Source organism: Prinia subflava, chromosome 3 (genome assembly GCF_021018805.1).
Source record: "Prinia subflava isolate CZ2003 ecotype Zambia chromosome 3, Cam_Psub_1.2, whole genome shotgun sequence".
Classification (NCBI taxonomy): Eukaryota; Metazoa; Chordata; class Aves; order Passeriformes; family Cisticolidae; genus Prinia; species Prinia subflava.
This window is the reverse complement of record NC_086249.1, coordinates 105,445,637-105,459,421: the sequence shown is the minus strand read 5'-3', so window position 1 is coordinate 105,459,421 and position 13,785 is coordinate 105,445,637. Positions and strand designations below refer to the sequence as shown.

Below are 13,785 nucleotides of genomic sequence, written 5' to 3'. Positions count from 1 at the left end.
ATGATTAAAGTAAATAAAACCTAAGAAAATATTTTTTCTTTGCTGATAATACCCAATTCTTAGCTGAAGCTTTTCCAGCAGGTTTGTTTTGCCTTTCAGCAGCGTTACACGCATCAAACGTGAATGAATTTAGTGTTCATGAATATGAAACAGCAGCACAGGAGCCAAAGATTCCCCTCTCAGCGCTGTAAACACGCCTTAAAACTCCTACCAGCTTTCAGCTGGACCTCATTTTTGCCTTTTCTGAGGAAAAAAAACCAAATCTCCCTACTCTGTCACACTGGAGGGGTTTGGGAGTAAAGAAATGAATGTGAAATCCAAAGGTGAAACCACAACGCGTTTTCACACGGAGCGCGACGCGGGGATTACAGCCACGTTCAACACAGATTTTATTTTATTTTATTTTATTTTATTTTATTTTATTTTATTTTATTTTATTTTATTTTTTATATTTTATTTTATGTTCCTTTCTAAAACACACTCAGCTTGACAGAGCGGTGTGCAGATTACAAAAGGAACATCGTGGAAAGGAAGAATTTCTTGGGAATTAAACGCTCTAATGGCTCGGGGTCTGCTGTGCTGCTCCAAATACAAAACCTAATATGAAGCTGCCACAAACTAATTTTCATTTAAGATCTCTTTGCTAATCAAAGATATTTTTAAAAAATTAACATGATTTTCTTTTTTAAGTAAAATAAAAATTTAAAAAATTAAATCTGCTTTTTATTTAGCAGAACATCAAAGAAGCTTCGTGTTTCAAAAAAACATCGTATACACATACAGCAAAGCAAAACTTGGAGAGAAAATAGAGAACACTGAAAGAAGCCTCACTAGTGCCCAGTTTATCAGAAATTAATGATTTTTTTCTCACAAAATGTGGCTAAAAATGCAGTAATTAAACAGCGTTCACACAAGGCTCAGCTGGGAGAATGGATGGTACAAATTCCATTTCCAGCCATCCCAGCTGCCTGGTTTTTAACCCATTGAAATTATTTTCTCCTTTTTCAGCCTTTTGAGATTTAACACTTTTTCCTGCTGGGACTGAACCTTGTTCAGAGCAAAAGGAGGAAAATATTTCTCTGAGAGGAAACCCAGGAAGATGGAGATCCATGCTCCACCTTGGATCTCAGGATCCACAAACGAGCTCCAGGCCCTCCGCAGGAGCTGAAAGAATTTCAGGGAGAAATGGGAAAGAAACACCTCAAATTTCATTTCTCCTTTCAAGTTGGACATAAAACTTATTAAACACTTACAAAATAAGGACAGGTTTTATGGGACAAACCCAGGCTTTGCCTCAAGTCCAACACACCACGAGCTCCCACTCCACAAGGCCAAAGTGAAAGCTCAGCACTGAAATTCAGGATTTGGGGAAAAAAGGAACTCAAAGAACCAGATCCAAGGCTGAGTGCAAGAAAATTACTCTGCAGACCCAAACACAGGCAGGGAGAGCATTTCTGACAATGGCACAGCCTTTATTCTGCAAGATTTGGGATTCTCCTGAGTTTTTTTGATGGATAACCACCCCTCTCTGCCCCTGCAGTAGAACACGGCCCAAAGAAAACTCAAATTGACTAAAATCAAACCACAGTGCCTGCAAACATCTCTCACTCCTTTTTTTTAGCACTCATCTAAATTGCACACCCAAAAATGATGATTTTTCACACTAAAATTTTGTATTAACCCAGGCAAGGATTTGCTTCATTTCGTTCTCTCCACGTTCTCAACTTCAGAAGTGAATTTCTTTCAGTCCTTGCTTTTTTAAGATTGTCCTGAGCTCGGCTATTTTTCTTTTGAGTGTCACAAAAGGATGCAAAAATTTTAATTCTGCCACAAATCCACTCCAAACATAAACTTTTAACTGATCAAATACAAAGCAACTTTGCTGAAAATCGTTATATTATAATAAATAGTCCTGAACTGAAGGGGTAACTTCTGAAACTGAATTGTCCTGCAGGAAAAAGTTTCAGAGATTACTTCAATCAGTACTAAAAAGGAGTTTAAAATGCAGTCAAACCAGACAAAATCTGTATCAGTAGGTGACATTTAATGATTAATTTATCCTTAGTTAAATAAGGACAGCCTGGATCTGTTTCTTGAATATAATTGCTGGGGAAACAGGGGACTGTGAGCAAAACAATTATTATTTAATTTTGAGTTTAAAGTTTGAGATGTGCTTTCAGTTTGCCAAAGCAGTGAACAAACCCATCAGGATTGTGACAGTGGCTGTGAAAGTTAAATTCCAGCAAATTAACAAATGCTCTAAGAGGCAGAAACGTCCTTGAACAGATGAATTTTTTTTTTCCTATGGAACAATAAGGACAGCAGTAATTATAATAAAGTTTAATGCAGTTCAAAAATGTCTAACCTGCTAATCCTGGGCTTCTAATTAAACAGAGTGGATTGTGTAGGATAGAAAAAAGCTTGGAAATATTTGGAGAAAAATCCATCTCCACCTTCAAGTGCTGCAGAGATACCAAAGCAAACCCTTTAAGCAATACCCTTAAATGAAAATATTCAGAAATATCACTGGACTGAAACACCAAACCCAACACTCACCCTCCCACGTGTGTTTTAATATCAATATTATAACAAATTATTATCAGTATTTGTTAATATCAGTTTGTGTTATTAATATCAATATGGCTGAAACATGGAGAAGGAAAAACCTCCAAATAATTGCACAAAATTCCCAACTACGTTCACTTAAAATAGTGACAGAAATATTCGAAAGGCAGAAGAACAGTTTTAATGTTTCCAGGTGTTTCTAACAAAAACCCTGGAAATTCAAATACTGATTTTAATTTGCAGCTCACATTGCTTATGGTAACTTTTGAAAAGTACCCCTCTCTCCAAGGAAGCAAAAAATAAGAACTACCATTTGTTTTTAGTTACAGTATTTTCTTTTCCGTCAGCAAATTATTGTATTGAGATACCAACACCTAAAACACAGTTAAAAAATTGGAAAATAACCAGATAAAAGTTCTCTCTGCAGCTGCTGCTCCCTAGTCCTAACACCAACAATTCCATCTTCGAAGGAATAAATGTCTTCCAGACCAGAAAAATGCACGGGTAATTGCTCACTTCATGTAATAAGTTCTAAAGTCAAAACATGCCAGATGCAATTTTTTTATTTAGACCTTGACAATCGTGCATCAAAACACAATTATTGTTCCTTATCTTGCAAAAGAATTTCAGAAATACCTCCTGGAATTCATTTGCATCCATGGAAATGCTGAGATATGCTCTCACAAAGTAGTTTTCAAAACTCTTGAGGATCTTAAGACGTTTTTGAGTTCTTAAAACTTGATTTTATTCCATAAGCAGGGAACATCCAGGCACAGCTCTTAAAATGAGACACTTTCTCCAAGTGGATGCTGCTCTTCCTTTCAATTATTTTAATCATAAGACAAATGTAACTTTTGATACTTATAATGTGACCTGTTCATCAGTTGAATGGTAAATTACAAAAGAAATTGTGAATAATTTCTTTGTTGCAAGCGTAACATCAAAAAACAATCCCCCAAAAGAGGAGCCATAAGTGAATGGTTCAGTAATCCACATTAATATCCATATATCTCCATAATCTCTCTTTTTTTCTCTCAGCAAATGAAAACAGCTTTATTTTTATTTAGTTTCTCTGTCTGAAGTTGTTAAAACATGGAATTCTGTAACTAAATCTATATTCAAAGGAAGGCAGCTGAACTAAAAATTTACATGTGGAGTGTTTGTCCAGCAAATGCTTTGAGACTCAGCAATCTGTGAACCCACTCCAAAAGACTTTGGTTTCTAAATGATCTAAAGAACACATTTAAGTTCTCACCACGTGCAAAAATCATAAATTTGTAACAACTAATACTCTCAAACTGAAGAAAATATTCTTTTCTGTGTTAAAATCTCCTCAATACTGATCCTGCTACAGCTTGGCTTTTACTGTTATTTTAATTATACATTTATTCAGGTTTTTTTACAAATTAGGAAGTATATTTTGAAATGTTTTCTGAAGTAGTTCCTAAAACATTTCTTAGATAAATTCAGCAGCAGATTTAGCGCAGACTTGAGAAGCAACACCCACTAGAGCAGCAAAGTGATCCTCAATAAAACAAGCTGTAAAAATCCAACGTTGTCCCACGTTTCAGTGAAACCATCAGGCCAAAGCAGCACCATTTTTATAGCTAAAATTATGAGATGTGTACATAACAACCAGCAGCTGTAGGCAATGCTAGAAAATGCAGTAATAAAGTTATTTTCTCTGTGTTCAAGTCTTACTCCTTACCTCTGCTCTTCAGCTGCTGCCCCATTCCCGTCTCCTCCTCCCACACAGCCTCTGCTTTTTCATCTGCTATCAAACCAGATCCACCAGCTCTTCCTCCTGCATTTTTTCTCTCCCCCCCCAAAAAAAAAAAAGTTCTTATCCTCATCAGTCTTGGAGCATGCTCTGATTTACACACTCCTGGAGAACTCTCATCCCAGCTTTTCTCAGGGCTGCAGCTCCTCTCTGGTCTCCTCTGGCACCTGACTGACTTTTATATCTTATTTAGTAAGAAATAGGTAAAGAAAGGAGGTAACTTCTGAAACATGAGGTGGCCAGTATGACTAATGCAATAAAATTATACACAGATTTAAGTAATTACATATTTTAAACATATTAACACATGTACATAGGCCTGTATACAGAATTCTGGAATTAAACAGGTGCAGGACCAAACTTCATCCCTGCTGTGGATCCTCTAGGAAATGCTGGCAGAGATAAAACTGTGACCAGTTGAAATTGCTGAGATTAAATCACCTCTGAGAAGAACAGCTCTGGATGATCTAATTGTAAAATACAGGGTGCCCTGATGGGACATTCACACAGGATACTTTTCCTTGGCAGAAAAAACCCCACATGTACCACGAAAACAGGCAGCACAAGATGGATTCTGATTTTTCTTCTTTTCATTCTGAGAAAACCCTGCCTCGATATTCCTGTAAATCCTTTGTCCCTCATGTCACCAGTGCAAGTGCCAAGTGAACACAGTGGTTTATTAAAGTGGAACGTTCTGCTTGTTGGGAACACCCACTGCAACCCCCCCAAAAAAGAGCTTTTTTCACAGTAGAAACTACAGCAAACTTTCTGATTTCAGCTAACAGCTGCTCTTTAATCAGCTTTTCACTCTAAGAACTGCATTGTGTCAGCCAGACAGGCACATACCAAATTCCACTCCCCCTGCACCTGGAATTTCGTGATTTCCTCAAGATGTCAGAAACCACAGCTGGAAATGAACTGTCAAAGGAGAAACACCACAGGATCTCCCTTCCCCATCAGCTGCTGGCACAAGTCACACCTGAGAATGTCACTGGGCAAAGACTCCAAAGAAACCATTCTCTGACAAACATTGTCCTTTCAATCAATAACTCCAATTAAACTCCCATCCTAATTCTCCAGAATGAATCCAGCTTGATAAACTTCAATAAGAAACTTTGTGTTGTAGACTATTTTCTTCTGATAAAATTACTGGATAACTGAACTGACAAAGGAATAAAATAAATATTCAGAAGACCTGAATGTTGCAAGTGCAGTGTTTCAAAAGCAGCTGAAGTTTGCAGTTTTTTTCTTTTTTGAAGAGTGCTATAAGAAGACAATTCTATCTCCTCTCAGTTACACACATTTATTTATCTATACATTTATTCAACTGTTCCTTTAATTAAAAGGCCTGCTAATTAAACACATATTCTGGCCATAACTGGCTTAGAAGTGAAGCTACAAAAGGAGCCCTAATGACACTGTCAGACAAGCCCCAGAACAATTTGCCATTGTGGGAAGGAGGCGTCATTTCTGAGCAATGGTAACTCGAGAGCATCCCCGCGCTCCAGCTGATGCCAGGGCTGCTCTCATTTTCCCAGTCTCACTTCCATAAATTAGCTGCAGGCCCCATGGACAGTCAGGGAATCATGAGGGGGTTTTTTTATGTTTGGAAATCCTCCACTTTTGTCAGATCTTTCTTTGCCAGTGAGGTCAGAGCGGTGCCACACGGCCGCGGTGTTTGCCACAAGTCGGGGATTCCTGCTCTCCCAAATCCCCCACCTGCTCCAGGGCAGCCCTGGCTCCAAAGGCTTTACCAGGAGGGCTGAAACAAAATCCACAGGCAGCACTTGAACTGCAGCCCTCACACCAGGGCAGAATGTGACACCTGAACTGGGCTCAATCTGCCACCCAGGGTTGGACTTTTCCAGTTCAGATCCCCGTCACAAACTCCAAGATAAAACTGAGACTAAGACAAGCCAGCCTCACCACTGAGTAACCTCTACTCTGCTGAGTAACCTGTACTCCAGCAATACTCAGACCTGCTGCTGCTGCTCCCTGCCATCTCAGGAGTCAGCAGCACACCGAGATCACAAATGTTTCAAATATAGATTCCACAAGCCATTCCCGGGGCATAATGAAATTTTCCATTCTCTCCAGTCGAGAAGGAACATGCCTGGTGAAGAAAGTGGTTGTGAAGTATCATGCACACTGACTCGAAGCCAGCCTTGAAACATGAGAGAATCCAATTCTGTGAGTGGCACTTTGGTCAGATGCCAGCACATCATAATTTCACATCACAGTGAGCTCCACACAAAGATTAAATGCTACTCGGTACAAAAGGCATTAACTTCTAGTTCTCACAGCAGCATTAAGACCCTTTTCATGGAGATTGCTACAAACAACATATTTTCTTTCACTCCTCAAAGCTTCCTGCGTTTTCCAAATGATCCTCTAAAGCATTTATTGAATCAATACACAGCCCAGAAGTTGTTTACAAACCCTAATGCAAAGTGAGAATGCTGTTCATTATTATGTCCCTACAAATGTGCTCCGTGCTTGTTTAACAGGAACAGCACGTTTGTTGCCATCCTGCAGAAGGGAAACAGAATTTGAAGTAGAGAAGTGTAAAACAAAGGCAATGTTTGCCAGATTTCATTTTGCCTCTCGCCTAAATGAATGGGAAATACTCCTTGGAGATGAACAGTAAAAAATGAAAAGGTGTCTTTAAGCACCACCTGGAATTACTTGGCTCCACCTTTGGAATTCCCTTCATCTCTCATTAAGATTTCTTAATTGGAGATGTTTTATTGTATTCACAGGCCATCGATTCCTGTGCAATTTCAAAGGCTGGTTTAAAAGTGAGGAAATATCCAGGGCAGCTGCAGCAAACATGCAAAGATATTTTAATGCAAATCTGTGTACAACCCACAATGCATAAAACGCTTTCCATCCCTCGATTTCCCCTTGAAACCCAGCTCAGAAGTGTCCCCTGCTGGCAAACACCTTCCCCCATCACAGGAGATGTGGAAAAGCCTTGCCTGCATCCAGCTTTGGGAGCAGGAGAGATTCCTGGGGATTTCAGCAGGAAATCTGCTGCACTGACGTGGCTGAGCTGGGCAGGGACACTGAATGCACTGGATAAACCTGCAGCACCCCAGCTCCTCCTCAAAAAACAGCTCCAGGAAAAAGGCTGGAAAGAGTCTCAAGAGCGAACAAACCAGGAGATAATTCCAGCCTCTAATAATTACAGGATTCCAGAATGGATTGGATTGGGAGGGACCTTAAAGATGATCCCATTCCCACCCCTGCCATGGCAGGGACACCTCCCACTGTCCCAGGCTGCTCCAGCCCCAGTGTCCAGCCTGGCCCTGGGCACTGCCAGGGATGCAGGGGCAGCCACAGCTGCTCTGGGAATTCCATTCCAGCTCCTCCTCACCCTGCCAGGGAACAATTCCTGATTCCCAATGTCCCACCTAACCCTGCCCTCCCTCACCCTAAAGCCATATTTACAGGAGGCAGCACGAACAAAGCTCATTTGTCAGTCAAATCTTGATTTCCCACCAGGATAAACAATCTCTCAATTGATCACTTCAATTTTTGTCTCACAAATCAGTAAAAAACCTTTTATAGTTTCACAGTCATACTGCACTGTAAGGTTGGTTGAAAAGTTGCCTCTGAATAAAGAGACAAGGACATTTTCTTGAAAAATTTTCTTGCCACTGTGTCATTAGTCCTCATCATCCTCTCTCTGCCTTCTACCTGCAGTCACCATTACTATTCCTGATTTCCTGGAATCACCAAGGTGGGAAGGGCCCCTCAGGATCCCCCAGTGCCACCCCAGTGCCACCAGCATCCCCCAAACCCTGTCCCCAAGGGCCACCTCCAGACTCCTCCTGAGCACTCCCACAGACAGTGACTGCAAACCTCCCTGGGCAGCTCAGCCCAAGGCCTGACCACTCTGCCAGGGAAATTTCCTTTCCAATCTCCAGGCTGAGCCTCCCCTGGTGCAATTTTTTGCTCATTTCAAATAATACACCTAATACGTTAAAAAAAGGGAAAAAAAAGTTAGACACAAATGGTTTATCAGTGATTTATTCAAGTCTCTCACAGTCTGTTGTTCATTTAATATTTTTCTCAGCTCTTACGTTACTTTGGAGCCAGAGAAAAGAACAAATCTATTTTCTGGAATAAATAATTCCAAAGGGCTCTTGGTTTTTCTTCTACTGTCTGTAAGGCAGGGATGCTGCTCATGCTTTGAGGATAAAAGAAAACAAGGAAATCTCCCATTTTGCAGCTTAGACATTTTTGTAAACCAAAAACTTGGAGAGCAACAGAAACTCTGGAGTTTCAGCGTAACTCCCCCTGATTTTAGCACTGGAAGTTTAAAAAGAAAAACCACCCTGAAGTTGAATCTCAAGTCCTACAACACCCATGAATATGCATGGAAACATTTCAGAAACAATTGTCTCAAAATGGACCCTGAAATCAGGGTTCATTATAGTGTTAGCTGAGAGTTCAAATTTCCCATCCTCAAAGGAAGATTTATTCAGGATAAAGTAACTCCACATTTTCTTGGCTGACATAATGGACCTGGAATTTCAATGCCACCCCAGAACCAAGACGTGGAAATCTGCTCTGACTGAGCTGATTCTGCTCCAGCTACTGAATTACTCAAATCCACACAAAAAAACATTGAGCCTGAGGAGTTTTTACTCAAGTTTTAAGATGAGCAAACGTGTGGGTGGAACAATTCCTAATGGGAATAATCAGCACTGGATAAATCTCATTCTTCAAGGAGTAAATCCTTGGTTTGAAACCTATGCTGCAACTCCCGGTAATAAAACACAATCCTGGCATTTATGTCTGAAAAATTATCCTTGGAGATGGCTGAAGGAGCAAATATTTGAGAGTTTAAGGGCAAAGCTGCAGAAAAAATCAGATCTCTATGCTTGGAACATGTGGGTGCCAGACGAGAGATCAGAGGTTTGGACACTCCAGTCCCCCTCCCTGAGGGATGCAGAATTTCCCTCTCCATTTGCTCAACTGCTCTGAAACAGCAAGAAAAGAAGAAAAAACAAAGGTGCTGGGTTTTGGTATCAACACTGGCCTCTAAAATTCCATTCAGCATCAAGATGTGTAGATTTAATTAAGCTTTTAATCAGCATTTCTACTGTTCTTCATTCCAACGCTGCCTTTGTTGTTGTTGTAGCAGAATTCTCCCTGTTAAAATCTAAAATTCTTAAAGATGGACATGACCATCCATTGTTCAGACAGCAGAGCTTTCATCTGAATTTAAAATACAATAATTCCAGTTCTCCTCGTGTTTTGTTGGCTTTTTTTTTAATCCATGCAGCAAGACTGTGGTTTTAAGGTCCACGAAATGGAAACTAAAACTTCAAAATGTGAATCCTTAAGGAGGCAAAGAAAAAAAAATTCCAACTCATTTCTCAGGAAAAGCTTCAAATTCCAGTGTAAACGGCACCAAGCAAGACTCACAGAGTGGAGAGGAACATGTTAAATTCTTAATAATCACATTTATATCAATTATTAATGGGATTATTAACAGCATCTCAACAATAATGCAGAATTGTCCAGGAATTTAAGCACAGGAAAAGTCAGGAGAAGCTGTTTATCCAGAGAATAAAGTCTGGAATTTTATTTGATGCTCAGAATGTAGCAGAAACCAGGTGTGGTGAAAGTTCTGAAGGGATAAAAGATGGAAGAAGCACCAAGGTAAAATGAAGAACTCCCCAAACCAGCAATTAAAATGGAAAGAATTTTAAAATTACCCAAAATAACCTCCTTTCTCAGCTTTATTTATCTTTTAATGGAGTAGAAAACGCAGAGCAAACCCAATTATTATTTCTTCCTCATAAGCAGAATCAAAAATTCCTAAAATCCCTAAAATTAATCAGAAAAATCTGAGCAGGTGAGGGGAACCAGCACAATGGAAACTCCAGTGTGGGGATGAGGAATCATTCCTGAGCCTTAGGAAGTCTTAGGAATAATCAAAGGATTTCTCATTATTTTTGGATCTGTTAACAGGACCTTGAGCTTGCTTGATCATTAATTGACTCATTCTGGAATTTTTATTACACAGAAGTCTAAGAAAATCATCCCAACATCACTTCCTGCAATACAATTCAGGATTTCCTCAAATAATTCACATTTTTGGTATCTCCTGGCTCTCTGGGAAAGGAGAACAGAATGGATGGAGAAAAAAAATAAATCATTTGTGAGAAAGCTAAACTCTAACACAATCATTATTTATTTTAATGTGCTCTCTCTTCATTAGGCACTGGAATTGTTACACACAATTTCCTTTTACATGAGATCCTGGAATTATATCATGGCTAAAGGGAAAGACATTAAAACAGTGACTACATACAGCAAAATCTCCATAAAATATGTGAATAAAACAATTAAAAATCACATTGAAATAAATGAAGTTTAGGAATAAGACAGATTATTGATACAATTCAGGAGTAAAATTTTTAAAACTAAATGTGGTATAAATTTTAACTAAAGAATATACAGTTAAAATACCTTTACTTGATGGTCTGCAACCCTGGAATATGCCACTAGATGGCAAGTTTGGATAGAAATTAGCTGAATTTTAATTTATGACACATTTGGAAAATCCAAAGGCATTGGACAGAAACAATTATGAAAATAATATAGTGAAAGAGGAGAACAAAAATAGGAAGAGTTCAATAAACAAGTCTTGTTTATTTAAGCACATTTAATAGAAGTCCAAAAGGTTAAAAGGGTTTCAGTTTTGTTTCCACATTGCCACACAAATAGAGAATAAATCCAGACACGATTCTGAATTTGTGTTTTAAAGAAAAACAAATGAAAATCCCTGCTCTATAGAGTCCTCACAATTCTCCACAGCAGTGTCCCATGGGGAGCTGCCACTTGAATTCCAAATATTCCCAGGAATATTTCAAATATTCCTGTATCCTCAGGAATCAAGATTTTCCCTGTGCAATCCTGACCCTTCCCAGTTCTCTCCACTCTGCTCTTCCCAATTTCCATTTTGTTGCCAGCCTGTGCAGAATTTTTTATCTTGATTTAAAAGAACAATGAATCCTGGTTTTTAATGCAGTTCTTTCTGAAGCTCACTACACCCTTAAAATGAAGAGCATTAAAAAGTTCTTAACAGAAATACAGCAAATATAGAACTACAGTAAAATGAACCCTGCACAATTCCCCTGTGGTGAAATTCAGAACTCTTCCCAGCAAGGAACAAAAGAGAGATGGATTAAAAATTAAATTTTTTTGCTCACCTGGAATATCTGTTGAAAACTCTCTAAACAGCAATATCAGGGTTTAAGAGAACATTGAATTTTCCTGGCAGGGTAAATCCCAGCTTACCTCATCTGGAGAGAGCAGATAAATGGGAGTCAGCACAGGAATTTCACTCCGTTCACAGCTCAGCCCAAGGCACGTCAGGATCTCCCTGAGAACTTCGTATCTCTTGGAATTGCTCATCTTGAGCAAATTAAAATCCTCCTCAGTCTGCACATCCATGGAGCTGCTGTCCAGTTCCAAATGGGCCTGGCAGGATTTATTCAAAAATAAAATCAGTTTCCAAGTCAGGGATCACAGCTGCCAATACACCACAATTTCCTCTAAAAAACCCACCTAGAATTTCCCTGCTCAATAAACTTTTTCTGGAGGAGTTGATCAAATTTTTGTTTACCAACTTTAAATTTAACCTTCTGCTTTTCAGGTCTGCCAGAACCAACAGCAAGGCTGGTCATATTCTGGCTTGTACAAGAGCAGAATTCCATTACAATTAAGATGACATTAAAATTGAAATTCCATTTAAATCGAAATTCCATTAAAACCGAAATTCCATTAAAATCAAATTAAAATTGAAAGAGCTTTTTAGAAGTTATACAAGATATGGAGAACTCTAGCTAAAGTCACATGAATTTAGTGGAGATCAGTGCAGATAAAAGAACTCTTCTGTCTAAAAAAGTTACTTTCTCACCTGGTAGAAAATCAGTCCTCTGGCTGAAGCAGATGCTTAAAAGTTGAAATTAAGAGGAAAAAAATTAAAAGGAAAATTAAGAGGAAAAAAAAATCCTTCACAGAGCTCCTTTTTGGCTCATTCTTTTTTTGCTTTTCCTTTTGTGTTACAAGGTATTTTAGAGCCCTTGTACTCTCTGCAGATTCATTTATTGCTGTTAAATAAAGCCCTTATTTTTGTTTGCTTCTTCCATTTTGTGAAATTTCAGGATGCTCTCTGTGTTTGATATATTTTCACTGAAATTCAGGGAAATGAAGGAGTCTGGCTGTCCCTGGATCCCTGGAATTGGACACTGGGAGCAGCCTGGGACAGTGGGAGCTGTCCCTGCCATGGCAGGGCTGGGATGAGATAATTTTAAGATCCTTAACAAACCAAACCATTCCAGGATTGTAAAAAATACATTAAAAAGGAGGCAGGACACACCCACCCAGCAGAGGAGTACAGGAAAGAGGGAAACAAATCTGGCAGAATATTTCATGGCTGATGTCACTGCCTGTCCCCTGGAAACAAAAAGGGCTTTTCAAATCCAGACTGGAAGTCATTCAGAATTATAAAATGTCACACTAATCCTTTAAATCTGATTTTTGAAGCTGTGCTCTGATGCTCTTTTTTCTCTTTTCTGGGGAAAACCTCTGCAGTTTTAAGTTTTACTACAGCAGGAGGATCAATTTAAAGGGTGCAGCAAAGCAAAACTTGCAGGGACAGAATTGAATCCACTTTCCAGCAGCAGCAGGCAGCACATGGGGGCAGAGCTGATTACAAAAAAAAAGCAATAAATACCCTACAATGTCTACCAGAGCTCCCAAAAATCCAGCAGATTTAAGCTGATAAAAGACAAAAACATTTCAAAGAACCCCCTGAGTATTTCTGAGCTCCAGAACTGCTCCAAAAGCCTTGATAGCTGATCCCTGAGACTGCAGTGCCCTGGGCTCATGAGAAAGCTCCCTACCTAAAATATTGGGAACAATACAACCTTTTATTAAGTTTATTCATCTTTGATATTCCTTGACTTGATCTTGGATAAGAAATCTTGCTCTGCTGTTCTCAGAGTGTTTGGCAGATTTATTTTCTTGGTGGTACCTGTGATCAGCCTTTCCATCACTCACAACTTGAGCTGGGAATATTTAAATCATTTCAATAATCAGTGAGCAATATTCACCTTCCCATGGAAGCTTCCTCACTCATTATCCAGAAGGCAAAATTAAGAAAAAATATTATGAACACTTGAACTTATCTGTTTAATTTGTGAGGGTTTTCTTTAGCTGTTTTGATGGTTTTTTAATCAGAGATCACAATATAATATTGGAGAGGCACCTGTTTCCTGGGACATTATTTTTAAGTGGAATGAATGATTTTGGCTCTTCCTAGACAACCCCAATTCCACCTCCCAGATTCTCTGAGCTATTTGATAGGTGCAGAATGTTAAACATTTAAAGCCTGAATAAGGACTCAGGAAATAAAA

General features: G+C 39.0%; 1 protein-coding gene across 1 annotated transcript in view; it reads right to left on the bottom strand.

The window, feature by feature from the left end:
• Positions 1–13,785, bottom strand: part of HLCS (holocarboxylase synthetase) — a 115,643-nt gene that overhangs the window by 90,517 nt on the left and 11,341 nt on the right. The window contains exon 5 of the mRNA XM_063393216.1: positions 11,663–11,845. Within this exon, the coding sequence (XP_063249286.1) occupies positions 11,663–11,845 (183 nt within the window). The remainder of the gene's footprint in view (positions 1–11,662; positions 11,846–13,785) is intronic.